The sequence below is a fragment of the Bombina bombina genome, chromosome 1 (assembly GCF_027579735.1).
Source record: "Bombina bombina isolate aBomBom1 chromosome 1, aBomBom1.pri, whole genome shotgun sequence".
NCBI classification, from domain to species: domain Eukaryota; kingdom Metazoa; phylum Chordata; class Amphibia; order Anura; family Bombinatoridae; genus Bombina; species Bombina bombina.
Window position 1 is genome coordinate 89,472,497 of NC_069499.1, and position 17,732 is coordinate 89,490,228.

At 37.3% G+C, this 17,732-nt stretch overlaps 1 protein-coding gene across 1 annotated transcript in view; it reads left to right on the plus strand.

Annotated features, from left to right (window-relative positions):
* Positions 1 to 622: 622 nt before the first annotated feature.
* CLMN (calmin) overlaps positions 623 to 17,732 on the plus strand; it is a 427,590-nt gene continuing 410,480 nt past the window's right edge. The window contains exon 1 of the mRNA XM_053697501.1: positions 623 to 862. Coding sequence (XP_053553476.1) covers positions 781 to 862 — 82 coding nt within the window. The 5' untranslated portion in view covers positions 623 to 780. The remainder of the gene's footprint in view (positions 863 to 17,732) is intronic.

The window sequence follows — 17,732 nt, forward strand, 5'->3', positions numbered from 1 at the left end:
TATATGAATTTAATTGGAATTTGTGTAGTAAGATGCATATCTAGGTATTATGTAAAAGGGCCAGTCTGGATTGTATAGAGACTGATAATGGTTGCAGTAGGTAAGATGGAAAGGGCATGAGCAGGGTAAAAAGGGGGTAAGACTGAATTAAGTAGCAGGGGGTAGGTCTCAATAAAATATCAATAGAAACTCTGTGCAGCAAGGATAGGAGCCTGTAAACAACAGAGCAGGACGGGTAGCACTAGCAGGTGGGCAGGGCTGGATTAGATACTAAGGAACTGGGCAGGGGCGTAGGGGAAGAAGAGCTGTGTAACACAGAAAGTAAAAGGTAACGGGGCAAGTGTAGGAAGAGTAACTGGGGCAGGTCTGACTGAGTGAGGGGATGTGGGAAACAAGTGGGAATAAGATGGTAAAAGACAGCCGGGTATGAAGGAGCAAGCCTGGGTAAGATCAGTATTGCTCTATCACAGCAGGTAGGGGACACCCAGTTGTAAAACCTGTGGCTGCGTCACCAGCCCTCGCAGTGTGTAACCTGGAGGAAATTCCCACGGTCACCGCTCAGCAGTAGCCGCCTTCCCTCCCAGTACACATGGGTCTGCAGCACACGTACACTCCCCTCCTCCTGGACCTGTCCCCCTGATCAGGAGGAGGAGCTGCTGCTCGTCTGTTCGGCTTTCTTCACTTCCTCGGTTAACTTATCTAGGCGATCGTTTGGATTTGTATTTCAAGATCTGTTATTTTCTTCCATTCCTCCCACTCCCTCGATCTCACCCTCCACTCATGGCTGGACACGAGTGGGACTGGTTCCAGCGAGAGGAACTCATAGGACAGATCAGTGACATCAGGGTCCAGAACCTGCAAGGTAAAAGTCTTACCCATTTGCATGGGCTTTGGGATGGCAATGTGAATACCATATTATTATTATTATTTATTTACTTTTTAGATAGTTGTTTCTAATTTATTCAGTAACAGCCTCATGTAATGACCCTTCACTCTAGTGAAATAACACCAGCACCTATTAAGTTTAGAAATGTTAACCTATTACCTCCTCCTGTTCACTCAGCTGTTCATCTTTTGTCCATTTGATGTAAATAATTACTAGTTGCAACCCTTTCTAGCAGCTATGGGTTAATCCCTCTTCCACAAAAGGTTCAATAACGCTCCAAATATTTATACATTGCTATGATTTCTCAAAGTTAAAATATATACATGAGATTTCCAATGATACCACATTGCATAGAATGTATGTTGTTCTAATGCTCTTTCTTTCATTCCAAGTACTGCCAATGAGAAATCCAGTTCTTTTTTTGTTATGGCAGTGAAACACTCTAGACATGAATTATAAATAATGAATACATAACAGTGTTCTATACTAATGTTTGATTTGTGGCACAGATTAATATGTTCATATGATGCTACTACAAATTTACAAACTTCTAAAAAAATGTTCATGAATGAAGTAATAAAAAGGATAGTTCAAAATAATGTTTAAGTCCTCTTGTAAACATAACAACTTTTTCTGTTTGATGCCTTTAAACATCCCTTTCTTGCCTACGCATTATCCCACACTAACAAGTGTTTTCACAAGCCTGCATCACCTGACTCGCTAAAGATGTACTAACAGACATCAATGGGTTTAAAGATACTGCCCCCGCCTTGTTAATTGCTGTTTGGCCTGATATTATATGGCTTGCTTGTATGTAACTGGAATGTGTAATTAAAAATATTATGAGAACCAAGTACCCAGTGTTTGGGAATTATTCATAGGCCCAGTGTGGTTACTACTGTAAGGGGTGTTACTTTATCTTATAGATGGGATTTTGGGAGGATATACCTGTAAATCAGTAAAACAAAATAAACACAAAAAATTATATATATATATATACACACTTCAGCAAAAATGATGCACTCTCAGGAATTTAGGACAAACAGTGTCAACATTTATTTGACTTTTCGAGGGTTCATTTCACTTTGGATTACATAAACTGTCTGAATCACAAGAGAACATTTTGGGGTTTCATATCCCTTTAAGTTAGGCTGTGTGTGTGCATTGCCAACAAAACGTATCTAAATGTTAGAGTTTACATTCGAAATCTAGACATTAAAATGCATGAGAATAACAAAAGTACATTTTTACACCCAAAAATATATTGTTTTATTAAATTATCTGATTGGGAAATTGGGCATTAACCTTTTGCCATTTATTTGTGTGTGTGTATAAAATACTTAAAGGGACATGAAACCCAAAATATTTCTTTCATGATTCAGATAGAGAATACAATTTTAAATAACATTCCAATTTACTTCTATTATCTAATTTGCTTCATTCTTTAGATATCCCTTGTTGAAGAAATAGCAATGCACATGGGTGAGCCAATAACAAGAGGCATATATGTACAGCCACCAATCAGCAGATACTGAGCATATCTAGATATGCTTTTCAACCAAGTATATCACGAGAATGAAGCAAACTTGATAACAGAAGTATATTAGAAAACTGTTTAAAATAGCATGCCCTTTCTAAAGCATCAAAGAAAGTTTTTGGCTAGAATGTCCCTTTAAGTAATGAGTTGCAAGGGTTAAATAAGAGCATGGGATCACCAGTTTGTGCTGTTATTTTATTTCCTTTAGAGTTGTTTGATAGTTAAAGTGTTCTAAGGTCAGTGTTTCTCAAGCGCGGCCCTCAAGTAACCCCAACATGCCAGGTTTTCATTATAGCTGAATCAATGCACAGGTGAAGAAATCAGCTAACTGATAGGTGAGAGCAGGTTAGTAACCATGGTTACTGATCAGCTGATTACTTCATCTGTGCACCGGTTCAGCTATAATAAAAACCTGGCCTGTTGAGGGTACTTGAGGACCGCGGTTGAGAAACACTATTCTAAGGTATGTATACCATCTCTAAGAAAAGTTGTACTTTATATTGATTAATGTTTAAAAGGACACTGAACCTAATTTTTTTTTATGATTAAGATAGAGCATGCAATTTTAAGCAACTTTCTAATTTACTCCTATTATCAAATTTTCTTCATTCTTTTGGTATCTTTATTTGAAAAGCAAGAATGTAGGTTTAGATGCCGGACCATTTTTGGTGAACAACCTGGGTTGTTCTTGCTGATTGGTGGATCAATTCACCCACCAATACATAAGTGCTGTCCGGGGTACTGAAATAAACATTGGCTGGCTTCCTTAGCTTAGATGCCTTCTTTTTTAAATAAATATAGCAAGATAATGAAGAAAATTTGATAATAGGAGTAAATTAGAAAGTTGCTTAAAATTGCATGCTTTATCTGAATCACAAAAGAAAAAGAAATTGGGTTCAGTGTCACTTTAAGCAGTAATACTGCCATGTAGTGGTCACAATATCCTGAATGAGAAGTTTTAAAGGGGCGTGGGAGTAGTGCATTAACATTAATGTAGTTCTTCCAGTCCATTGCAATCTCCCCTTACAAAATTAGAGTAGAGGGGCATATCAGCCCTGAATAAAGACACACAATGCTGCATGCAATATATCTTGTTCCTCTGTTCTGCAATCACCGGAATGGTACACTGTCAGAAAAAAGGGTACGGTTGGGGTCTGTTTGTGAACATTTAGGGTACAACTGCTGTGGTTGTACCCTCAATGGATCAAAATTACACCTTAATGAACTAATATGTACCAACTGTCAAAGGATCCATGTCTGCTCTGTACCATTTAATCCCCCCAAAAAGGTACAATCACTTGTGTGACTAAAAGGTTGAGGAGGATGGGTGGTTCAAGGCTGCCAAACCCTGCAAGTCCATATCATTTGTACACCTCAATTATTCATATTCACATAACTGTCAGTCACCCAAAATGAATGCAATATACATGTTGTACAGCAAAATAATCATGTTCAATCGTTGTTGGTAATATGCAAGAAGCAAAAAAAAAAAAAATTTAATATTACTGTGTTGCTGGTTCTAAATAGCAAACAAGCACTTAACATTTTAATGTTTATATTTAGAACATCAAGATGTTAACTCTTAAACATAAAGCAAATGTATTAACTAAGATTACAAAAAAAATCCGTTTTAAACTCTATAAAATAAACGAGCTGTTTAAGAACCAGTTTTTTAAAAAATAAAATAAAATTGTAACCGTTCCCCAGTCACATACATGGACATTGTGTAACACGCGATAGCGCCATCTGTTGGTTGTAAGTTTCTTGACATGTGTAACACAGCTCCATCTATTGGTAGCAGGTTCATCACCAAAATGTGTACTGGGGAAATAGACTCATTTGCATATATTTTGCATAGAGTGACAATTCAATGTATCCCTCCCCCAAATCCCCCTTCTTTTCGTTAGTTATATTTTATTATTATGTTGTTATTTATATATTTATCTTTTATGTGGCATGTCACCCTAAATTAAATGGGGTGTTTTTAGAGTCTAGTACACAGTGATATAAAACACATTGAGTCACTACGGATTTCCCCAGGAGATAGACAATTTATCAATACACAAACCCCCTTTACCTCCGCAGATTACTTTACATACCTAGGGGTAGTCATAAAACCCACCATTTCAGAAACGATTACAACAAACTATCAAAAATTAAAACACCAGATAGATGTGGAACTCAACTCCTGGCATCGAACCAACCACTTGTCCTGGTTTGGACAAGTTAATGCGATAAAGATGACCACGCTGCCCAAAATTCTATATCTCATGCAGACATTAACCCTTGTCCCATCAATCTCATACATAACTAGCCTTAAAAAAAAAACTAAACAAATTTATATGGTCCTTTTCAAAACCGAGAATCTCAGGTCATACGTTATATCTGCCCAAAGAACAGGGAGGAATGGGAGTCCCGAATATTCTAAATTTTACACGGCAATGCACCTTTCACGCATAGTTTCCTGGAACCAAACACTCAGTCCTAAAAATTGGGTTGCTATAGATAACCAAAGCCTTGTGGAACACCTCGATGCGCGACTTATGATGGACCCCAAACAAACTTCGCCCACACATAGAAGCTTCTAACCCACTTATAGAAGAAACACTACGAGTCTGGGATAAAAGTCGCTACAACAGATAAAATCTCTACACACTACTTGCCACTTACATCTATATTAAATAACAACATATTCCCCGGACTGAACCTCAGTAAACCAACCTGCACACAAAACATACCTACCCTTGTACCTATATACTCCCTCTTAAGAGATGGACACATTAAAACATTTTCAGAAATCAAAGAGGAAATAGGAGCTTCACTTCATACCTGGTTTTCTTACTTTCAAATTAGACACTTTTTATCCAATTACCCACACAAAAAACAATTTGGCAGACCCTGCACTCCATTTGAGATGCTGTGCCTATTGCCTACCACTCCTAAACATCTAATATCGTCAATATATAAATTACTATTACAAGTAGAGTCTCAAAAACTATCCTCCTTCAGATCACACTGGGAAAGAGAATTAAACACACAGATTAATGACTCCTCCTGGACACAGTGCTTTAAATCAATCAAAAAATCATCAGTTCAAGCCAACATTGTTGAGACTAACTATAAACTGCTAGCCAAACTATAAACTGCTATTCATTAGTCACTTAATCAAACGATAACACTAGATCCACAGACAATTCTACTTGACAAACTCCTACACCTTCACTGCCAATACAAGACAGGCCTACTACAAATAATGATAAACAGTGCCAAGAGGCTGATTCCACGCATGTGGAAGAAACCACAAGTTTCCACCACCCAACAATGGATACATGAAATTAAACATGTGCTGATTCTGGAAGAAATGTACTATAGCTACTACAGCAAGTCAGACCACTTCCTTAACATTCTCTTTCTGTGGAGTCAGAGCTTGACATTATAGCTTACAAAGTAAGAGCTGAAATGATCAAGATTAAAATATAAAGTCTTTGCCCTTCAATATACCCACACCCCTTCTTCCCTCTATATCTCCCACCCCCTCTCTCTTCTCCTATCTTAGTGTTATGTGTTGTACAAGACTTGCGAACAAATATATCTCTATCATCAGATATTATTTAAAAGACTATACAAATGGATTCCCATTTATGCTGGATACCTAAAAGGTTTAAATATGAGTAACTTTGTTATTTTTTCTGTTTTATCTGTATAAACTGTCTGAATCCTTGTATTTCGATATACGTCAAAATGATTGAATTAAAAAACAAACACATTGAGTAGCTCTTTTTGGAACTGGTTGTTTAGCCTGGTTCTTTCAGGTGGTTCTGTATCAGTCTTTGGATTTGCTATATGGCTACAGTATACAAACTTTTTTAAAACTGCAGTGTGGCTATTGTAATACTGTTTGAAAAAGTACACATTAAATGAATGCATATTTGAATGTTATATAATACATTTAATGGAACATCATTTGTTATATGCTGTGTTGAGTACAATTTTGGTATCATGAGGTACAAAGGGCTTGTAACTGGGGCAGTACCCTTAAAAGGACAGATTTGCACCATTTTTAAAGGGTACAATATGGTACCATAGGACTGAAGTCCAATCTTGTCACCAAAGGTACATATTTGCCTTTGAAAGGTACAATCTACAAGGGTACCAATTTGTACCCATGTTAAAGGGTACAGCAGGGTGTACCTTTGAGGGTACTGCCCCAGTGACAAGCTGTTGTACCTCCTAAAGGTACAATTTTTGCACATTTTTTTCAGACAGTGTAGTTATGCATTATTTCATCTAATACCAATAATCTTCAAAATTGTTTGGCTATTCTCCTACACCTAGTAATTTTTTTGTAAATACATGTTTATCATTGGAAATGTTCAATAAATGCAGTTTCTTAAAGATTGGAGTGAAATTAGTATTTGCTGAGATAATTTGGTGATTCTCTCTCCATAGTGCAAAATCCCCTTACAGATGAGATATATACAGTGTATATAATATACACACACATAGGTAGAATAGCAAAGACTTACTGATGAAAGTCTGAGGATTGCTCAGCACACTTCCCCTTTTTTGCAGTGCTAATAGCTTAGCTGGGACACTTATTGTAAATTTTGATGTATTGGATATATTTATAACATTGGCAACTGCAGATCACTGGTGCATCGGGCATATTGTTGATTTATGTTAGAAACACTGACGAGACTCATTTTTTGCTTGCACTACATGGGCCAAAAGTGGTGTTTTATATAACATTAAAACTATACAGTGTTCTTCCTACCTAGGAAGTTGCTGCCGTCTCACAGGACTTTGCCAGGAGATCTAGCCAGTGCCAGCAGTTTAAAATGTTTATTTAAATAGCCGATAGGCCTAAATAGCCATAGTTTACACATGACTTTAAATTACCTGTTACTGTCCTTATAATGTAACCTTAAAATCCATGTAGTCTATACAAAGTGATATGTAGGAGCTATGGCAAATAAACCAATGAGAAAAGTCAGTGTGGTTATACAGGACACAGTAAAGTTAGAATTCAAGAAAACTTGCTGCAGGTTGTAATAGAACTCAGATCCTGGCACTGTAACCCCTCTCTCAGCCCTTTAACCACATTAGATCTCTCTCTGTCTGTCTCACACCCACATTCAAGCTCAGATCTCTGACCCTGCAACCTTACTGTCCACTTCATAAATGTATTGCTATTTAGACCCCTTGGCCTTGAGCCCCTCTGTCAGCCTCAAAACCACATGAAATATGAAACCCATGTCCCTGCAGCCCATCTGTCAGTCTAATACTCACATTAGACCTTAGATTCTCTGACTCTTCTTGTGCCATTGTAAATAATTATTTTAGGTTGTGTACCCCTGCTTTAGGTGCATTTAAAAGGACATAAAACTGTGTGTTCTAGCGTTTTATAAGAAACTGCAGCAAGCGATAAATCTTTAAAATAAAGAACCACATTTATTATGCAGTAATCATGAATGTTTTTTTTTTTCTCAGTCGTCGTGTGCAGACTCCATTACTTCCGGTCACAGCCCCTCAAGGGGTTTGCTGTCACTACTGAGTAGTAAAGGGTGTGTGCCTGCACGCACTCCATCTTTACTTTTTCTTTTTCTATGCACTTGAGATGATGTGCACGTGCATAACAACAACACTGCCCACATAGTGACAAGCGGCCTTGCAGTTGCGCTTTAGAGAACTTCTCTGTGAAAACCACCTGACTGGATTCACAGAGAGAACCTAATTTTTAACATGGCAACACCTTACACTTTCTGCAGTGTCCCCTACTTTAGTTAATTATTGAATACCAAAAAGGAAAGAGGGTGCCCAACAGTGTAGACTCGCACGACAGCAGACTCTTCAAAGCAACAAATATATAACATAGAAAAGCAAAGTGCTGTTGTGGCATGCTGGGCCTTTATAAGCTGTACCCCTAACTTACACTCTGGAGTGAATCTTTTACTTCTGGCTATGATGCTGTATGACACCAATTTACTTTATGGTTAAGGTGGCCTATACTCTATCTCTCAGGATTGGTGTTTAGGTAGGATACATTTTCATATTGACGGACCAAATCACCAGCCCTCAAAAAAACCTCCAATCAAAGCCCCAAAACAAAACATGTCTAATAAAAAGCTTAAATAGTATAAAAACTCACTGATTATGGGGTAGATTAGTTTTCCAAGGGATATAATGTTTGCTCTTGAAGTCTAAATAGATATTTGTATCTACTTAAAAAAAAAAAAAGTTTTAGTAGCTATATTGCCTTCAAAGTAACAGTAAATAACTACATCTAAAAAAAAAATCAATATTGTTTTGTTCAATTCTTGAAAGGAAAGAAACTTCAATGTCATTGTTCCACAAAAAGTCTGGCATAGCTTTCTTTGCCTTCCCAAATAAAGATAAGGTTGTCTATAAATCAGCCATAGAACACCAGGTTAGCCCAGAATTTGATGAACAGATGTATCTCTCAAACAAAAACAACAATAGTAACACATTTTTGAAAACTCGGGGCAAACCTGGTGCCCATGGCCGTGCCCTTGGTTTGCAAAAAGTATTGTTCCTAGAAAATATTATTATTTTTTTTTTTTCTTATGTTGTAAGACAAAAAGGATTTAATCCAATAAGAAACATTTCTCTGTCTGTGGCGAATATACACTCACTGGCCACTTTATTAGGTACAGCTTGCTAGTATCGGGTTGGACTCCCTTTTGCCTTCAGAATGGCCTTAATTCTTTGTGGCATAGATTCAACAAATGTTGGAAACATTCCTCAGACATTTTGGTCCATATTGACATGATGGCATTACACAGTTGCTGCAGATTTGTCGGCTGCACATCCATGATGCGAATTTCCCATTCCACCACATCCCAAAGGGGCTATATTGGATTGAGATCTGGTGACTGTGGATGCCATTGGATTACGGTGAATTTATTGCCATGTTCAAGAAACAAGTTTGAGATGATTTGAGCTTTGTGACATGGTGCATTATCCTGCTGGCAGTATCCTTTAGAAGATGGATACACTGTAGTCATAAAGGGATGGACATGGTCAGCAACAATACTCAGGTAAGCCGTGGCATTTAAACAATGCTCAATTGGTACTAAGGGGCCCATAGTGTGCCAAGAAAATATCCCCCACGCCATAACATCACCACCACCAGCCTGAACCGTTTATACAAGGCAGGATGGATCCATTGTTCATGTTGTTTATGCCAAATTCTGACCCTACCATCTGAATGTCATAGCTGAAATCGAGACTCATCAGACCAGGCAACGTTTTTCCAATATTCTATTGTCCAATTTTGGTGACCCTGTGCAAATTGTAGCCTCAGTTTCCTGTTCTTAGCTGACAGGAGTGGCACCCGGTGTGGTCTTCTGCTGCTGTAGCCTATCTGCTTCAAGGTTCAACGTGTTGTGCATTCAGAGATGGTATTCTCCATACCTTCGTTTTAATGAGTGGTTATTTGAGTTATTGTTGCCTTTCTATCATCTCGAACCAGTCTGCCCATTCTCATCTGACATCAACAAGGCATTTTCGTTCACATAACTGCCGTTCACTGGATATTTTCTCTTTTACGGACCATTCTCTGTAAACCCTAGAGATGGTTGTGTGTGAAAATCCTAGTAGATCAGCAGTTTTTGAAATACTCAGACCAGCCCGTCTGGCACCAACAACCATGCTACGTTTAAAGTCACTTTCTTCCCCATTCTGATGCTCGGTTTGAATTTCAGCAAGTCGTCTTCACCACGTCTAGATGCCTAAAATGCATGTGATTGGCTTATTAGCAATTTGTGTTACCAAGCAATTAAACAGGTGTACCTAATAAAGTGGCCGGTGAGTGTATATCTTTATATAAGTAGTTCACGTTGGTTCTTTTCAATGTTTCCCAGCTTCAATATGAGATCTGTAGTGTCCCTTTATATAGGAGGGCAACCTAACCACAGATTTTTTTTTCAAGAACTAATCAACATATTTGGAAAGCTTGCATGTGAGACTGCTTACCCCAGAGATGATTAGTCTACCTGGAGGTTCTAACAAAGACTTGTGAATTTTTGAACCTTTGTGTGTGTGTGTGTATATATATATATATATATATATATATATATATATATATACAGTGAGGCCTCGGTTTACGAATTTAATTCGTTCTCCGGGTCGTTTCGTATTGCGAAAAATTTGTAAACCGAAACACGGTTTCCCATAGGAATGCATTGAAAATCAATTAATGCGTTCCGGAGGTCCGAAAAAATTCAAATAAAGTGTCCAAAAAATGCTCCAAAAGGCTTAACAACTTGCTGCAAATGGCTCCAATGTCTCCAAAAGGCTCCACAACTTGCTGCAAATGGCTCCAAAAGGCTTAACAACTTGCTGCAAATGGCTCCAAAAGGCTCAACAACTTGCTGCAAAATGGCTCCAAACCTCTCCAACACCTCCACACTGGTACCCAAACTTCATTAATTCAATCATACTTGAGTATGCAGGGGGCACAGGGGCCACTGGTTTCGTATTGCGAAAAAATATTCGTAAACCGAGGGGGGCAAACCGGCATTTTGTTTCGTATTGCGAAAAAAATTCGTAAACCGAGTCAAATTTTCTTCAAATTTCGATTTCGTAAACCGAAATTTCGTATACCGAGTCGTGCGTAAACCGGGGCCTCACTGTGTATATATATATATATATATACAGTATATATAATCCAAAAACATGCACAGTTTTTTGTGTAACATTTTTTTTAAGTTTAGCAATTAAAGGGACAGTCTACTAGAAAATTGTTATAGTGTGTGTGTATGTGTGTGTATATGTATATGTATATGTGTATGTGTGTATATATATATATATATATATATATATATATATATATATATATATATATATATATATATATATATATATATATATATATATATATATATATATATATACACCCACACCAAGCTGGAGTAGGTATACATCAGTATTCTCCTAAAGCTTTGGGGCTTGGCTAGGAGTCTGAGAATCAGAGCAATAAATAAGCAAAACTATACATTTAAAAAAACCAAACAACAACCTGTATGGGCTATATAAATGGATCTACAAAACATTTATGCAAAGAAAAATCTAGTGTATGTCCCTTTTAAAAAGCACTGAGTTAAGGGGGGGGCTTTAGGGCCTTAGAAAACAAGCAAACATAGAGTTTATACAGTATATTAATATAACAATGTTAGTTATGCAAAGTTGGAGAATGTGTAGTAAAGGCATTTATCTTTTTTAAAAATAACATCAAGATGGAGAGTACAATTTACAATTAAAAAAAAATAAATCAAATTTACTATTTTACCTATTTTACCTATTTTCATTGGTGTCTTTTGTTGAAACTTATTTTCTTTCATGTGAGGGTACTTAGGTAGGCTCGTGTGTGCATTCATCTTCAGCATTATATGGGAACTGTATTTGCTATAGTCGCTGTCATAGAAATTATACTAAGAGAAAGAGGTAAATTTGATGGTAGAAGTCATGTGTTTTTTTTTTTTTTTTTTTTAATTGCACCATCTATCTAAATCACAGGAGTTTAAAGGGACAGTCAACACCAAAATTATTAAAAAGATCGATAACGCCTTTACTACCCATTCCCCAGCTTTGCACAGCCAACATTGTTATATTAATATACTTTATAAAATTTAAACCTCTAAATTTGTGCTCATGCCCGTGGGCTGTCAAAAGTGGCTTAGATACAAGGTAATTACAGAGGTAAAAAGTAAATTAATATAACAGTGTTGGTTATGCAAAACTGGGGAGTGGTAAATAAAGGGATTATCTATCTTTTTAAACAATAAACATGTTTGAGTTGACTGTCCCTTATAAGGGCACAGCTTCAGTTTGTTCAATTGTTTCATGACGGAATAATTCCGTCATTGGTCCTTAAAGGGACAGTTCACCCAAAAACTTTCTCCCCTTTAAATTATTCCCAATGATCCTTTTTACCTGCTAGAGTGTATTAAATTGGTTGCAAATAGCTCCTTTACTCATATTTCGGCATTTGAAATAGCTGATTTAGCTTGTGGTTTCCCAACCTATACTGAAAGTTTTGATACTGGCGTATACGCTATTGACAAGCCTAAGTAAACACAGCCAGCAGAAGAGATTACACCCTCAGTGGGGGCATGATAGTTGAGTAATAAAATGATAATTTTCCATTGTTCTCTCTATGTATTGAGCTTTGGTGTTCCAGACATATATAAGATAATGAAGCCAGTCTGTGTACATGAAAGTGATAACATAATGAGATCTGATATTACCTGAAGCTCAACCCATTGTAATAGGCTGTGGTTTCAAAGCACAAAACCAGCTACTTCAGATACACAAATAAACCCGAAAATGCAATTTCTCAAATATTTTATACTCTGCAGTTGGTATAACAAGTCATTTAAAATATATTTATGGAAAAACAATTTTACAGTGTACTGTCCCTTTAAGGTGTTAAGGGACCACTAAACACAGTAGAATAACATCGCCAGTTAATGCATAATAAAAACACTTACTTTGAATTTCAAATGAATATTCGATTTCTTTCTGACAGATTTTAAAGTTAGTTGTATTTTCCCTTCAACTGGATCACCTGACAGTCATATGCCAATCACAAAATGCATATACGTATATTCTGTGAATCTTGCACATGCCCAGTAGGAGCTAGTGCTTCAGAAGGTGTGCATATAAAAAGATTGTGCACATTTATATAATGGAAGTAAATTAGAAAGTTGTTTAAAAATGTGTGCTCTATCTGAATAATTCAAGTTCAACTTTGACTTGAGTATCCCTTTAATTAGGACTTCTATCTTCCTTTAAAATTTTAGGATTCAGATAGAGCTTGTCATTTTAAACAACTTTACTTTGTTCTTTCCTTTATTAAAGAGCACTCCTAGATAGGCTCACTAGTGTGTTAGTGTCCTCAGACACTTATTACAGCAGTGTTTGGAACAATGTTTTTTTTTTTTAGGACTGCATTGTTTGCAACCATTTATGCATTGTTACAAAAAATGTTGCAAACACTTCTACCATATAGTGCTCAATATATGTACAGTAGGAATGCTCTTCAATAAATTATTCAAAGAAAACAAAGTAAGGCTTTGGTTATTTTTTTTTTTTTTTGGGTACGATACCCATTTAAAATTGCACACTCTGATTCATGGACATTTCATTTTTACTTTCATGTGCTTTTATGTTTTCTTTCTACTGCATGTCCCCCTGTGGATAGGGTAATTAGTTTCTTACTACACAGTAGGGCTATGCAATTAATCGTGATATGAGGCTAGGCAATATCTGAATCCCATGAGGCTAGGCAATATCTGAATCCCATGAGGCTAGGCAATATCTGAATCCCATGAGGCTAGGCAATATCTGAATCCCATGAGGCTAGGCAATATCTGAATCCCATGAGGCTAGGCAATATCTGAATCCCATGAGGCTAGGCAATATCTGAATCCCATGAGGCTAGGCAATATCTGAATCCCATGAGGCTAGGCAATATCTGAATCCCATGAGGCTAGGCAATATCTGAATCCCATGAGGCTAGGCAATATCTGAATCCCATGAGGCTAGGCAATATCTGAATCCCATGAGGCTATGCAATATCTGAATCCCATGAGGCTATGCAATATCTGAATCCCATGAGGCTATGCAATATCTGAATCCCATGAGGCTATGCAATATCTGAATCCCATGAGGCTAGGCAATATCTGAATCCCATGAGGCTATGCAATATCTGAATCCCATGAGGCTATGCAATATCTGAATCCCATGAGGCTATGCAATATCTGAATCCCATGAGGCTATGCAATATCTGAATCCCATGAGGCTATGCAATATCTGAATCCCATGAGGCTATGCAATATCTGAATCCCATGAGGCTATGCAATATCTGAATCCCATGAGGCTAGGCAATATCTGAATCCCATGAGGCTAGGCAATATCTGAATCCCATGAGGCTAGGCAATATCTGAATCCCATGAGGCTAGGCAATATCTGAATCCCATGAGGCTAGGCAATATCTGAATCCCATGAGGCTAGGCAATATCTGAATCCCATGAGGCTAGGCAATATCTGAATCCCATGAGGCTAGGCAATATCTGAATCCCATGAGGCTATGCAATATCTGAATCCCATGAGGCTAGGCAATATCTGAATCCCATGAGGCTAGGCAATATCTGAATCCCATGAGGCTAGGCAATATCTGAATCCCATGAGGCTAGGCAATATCTGAATCCCATGAGGCTTGGCAATATCTGAATCCCATGAGGCTTGGCAATATCTGAATCCCATGAGGCTTGGCAATATCTGAATCCCATGAGGCTAGGCAATATCTGAATCCCATGAGGCTAGGCAATATCTGAATCCCATGAGGCTAGGCAATATCTGAATCCCATGAGGCTAGGCAATATCTGAATCCCATGAGGCTAGGCAATATCTGAATCCCATGAGGCTAGGCAATATCTGAATCCCATGAGGCTAGGCAATATCTGAATCCCATGAGGCTAGGCAATATCTGAATCCCATGAGGCTTGGCAATATCTGAATCCCATGAGGCTTGGCAATATCTGAATCCCATGAGGCTTGGCAATATCTGAATCCCATGAGGCTAGGCAATATCTGAATCCCATGAGGCTAGGCAATATCTGAATCCCATGAGGCTAGGCAATATCTGAATCCCATGAGGCTAGGCAATATCTGAATCCCATGAGGCTAGGCAATATCTGAATCCCATGAGGCTAGGCAATATCTTATGAAAACAAACACAAAGTTTAAAATGGCTTCCTTAACGTGTCGCATCAGTCACACAATCACTTCAGTCCAGCTCAGCAGCAGCACCGCCATTTTATTTGCCTCGTGGTTTGTTGCTCCAGAGCTGAGGTGCGACTGGCAGTGATATTTTCTGTGGCCTATTCACTCTGCAACACAAACTGCAAGGGGAACGAGCTGCTGTTTTGAACACTTAAAGGGACAGTCTACACTAAAACTGTTATTGTTTAAAAAGTTAGATAAGGCCTTTACTACCCATTCCCCAGCTTTGCACAATCAACATTGTTATATTTATATACTTTATAACATGTGGGCCATATAGATAACATTGTATTCAAGTCCGAGGAGTTATTTAAGAGTCAGCACAACACAGTACTAAATGCAAGTTAATAGATAATAATAAATAGAAAGTCCTGTGATCAGGGGGCTGTCAGAAGAGGCTTAGATACAAGTTAATCACACAGGTAAAAAGTGTATTAATATAACTGTGTTGGTTGTGCAAAACTGGGGAATGGGTAATAAAGGGATTATCTATCTTTTAAAACAATAAAAATTATATTGTAGACCGTCCCTTTAAAGGGACATAAAACCCAAGATTTGTTCTTTCATGATTCATTCAGAGCATACAATTTTTTTAAACAACTTTCCAATATATTTCTATTATAAAGTTTTCTTTGTTTTTTTTTCTTGTCCTTTGTTGAAAGGCAGGAAAGTAAGCTCAGGAGTGTGCCTGTCTGCAGCACAATATGGCAGCAGTTCTGCAACAATATTATATATTTGCAAGAACACTAGATGGCCGCAATATTTCCTGTCATGTAGTGCTCCAGAATTGTGCACTCTCCCTATCTAGAGAACGGAGCAAAATTGATCATAGAAGTAAATTGGAAGCTTTGCTAAAATTGTATTCTCTTTCTGAATCACGAAAGAAAAAAATAAATAAATGCAAAATGTAGGTTTAAAAATATTTTAATAAAATCACAATAAAAATTGCAATATTTAATAAAAAAAATGTGATTTCCTCCCCCAATAAAGCACAGCCCTACTACACAGTGACAAAAATGTTGCTGTCCTATATATTTTAATCAGAGCTAGATTCAAATACAGTAACCAATGTCGTTTTTATTTCATTTCAGGAAAAAAGGAGAATCTGTTTGCAGTGAATTGGTTTAATCTTTTTCCCCAAAGTTAATGTTTAACATTTTCAATTTCAGAAACATTTGGTTCCTTTCCCAAAGGCCTACATTTTACTAGCACAATTATTTGTTAACTATTAAAGAAAAATATGGTGCTTTGTGCCAATATATCTTGTTATCTGTGTTCTGAGGAAACCTCTGTCCTATGGTAAATAAACTGTTTCTTAACTCCTTCCTGTCGGTACTTATTTGTTACATCGAAGCAAAGTTTAAATCACGCGATTGTACGTGCGATTGCGTGATTTCATTGATGGGATCGGGTCTGGGGGGAGTACCTATGATGCTAGGCACGCTCTCCAGTCTGCGATCCCAGTTAGGAAGCCATAGCTGCTTCAGAACAGCAGCAAGGCTAGGAGGGTTAAATGACTTCTAAATACAATAGAATAACTGACAAATACACAATAAAAATTAAAGTGCAAAAGCAATTATTTTTGAATTTTCAATGAGCAGTAAAATATTTTCTGGCAAATTTTCAAAGTTATCCCATTTTCCTTCCCCCTGTATCAGGTGACAGCTATCAGCCAATCACAAAATGCATATAGGTAAATTGCAGTGAACTCTTGCACATGCTCAGTAGGAACAGGAGCCTCAGAAACCCTGTGCATATTTTGATAATGGAAGTGTATTAGAACGTTGTTTTAAATTGCTTGCTCTATCTGAATTATGAAACTTTATGTTTAAATCATTTTTATTGAAATTTTGCATAGTACATATTATTTCAACAGTCGTTTCATATAAAATTAACAGAACTATATAAGGACAACAGATCACACTACCATGTACAATCCTGAAAATATAAACTGGATCTACTAGTGCTATAGTCTCCGAACATTCTCAACAGTCTTGTTGATTGACAGTCCCAGAATTTGTTTTAAGATTGAAATCTACAGTGGTCTTCCCTATCATGGCTTAAACGTAAGCATGGAAAGCAATCTGGAGTAGAGCGACTGTTCCTTCTAAAGAAATATATTCCTCCGGGGGGGGGGGGGGGGAGGCCAGATGGGCCAAGTAAATACTCATATAGAAAAAATGAACAAATAACAAAATTATAAATAACCTTCAGAATATCAGAAACTCTGTTTGGGTTTGAATGCTCTCAACAAGAGTACCTATTGGGACCATCACCACTTATCGAAAAGTCATATCTATTGTGATATATATATATATGTATGAAAAAAAGTCTAACCAGCGTATTCAGACCCATTCCTAAGTGTCCAATAGAACCAGACCTCATCATTAGTTTCCTTACTACGCAGAGACCAAGATGCTGACTCGTACATTGTGCATATAAATAGAATCTTATTTTTAATTTCGGGCCACAGGGGTGCCCCTACCTTGAATTATGCAACTT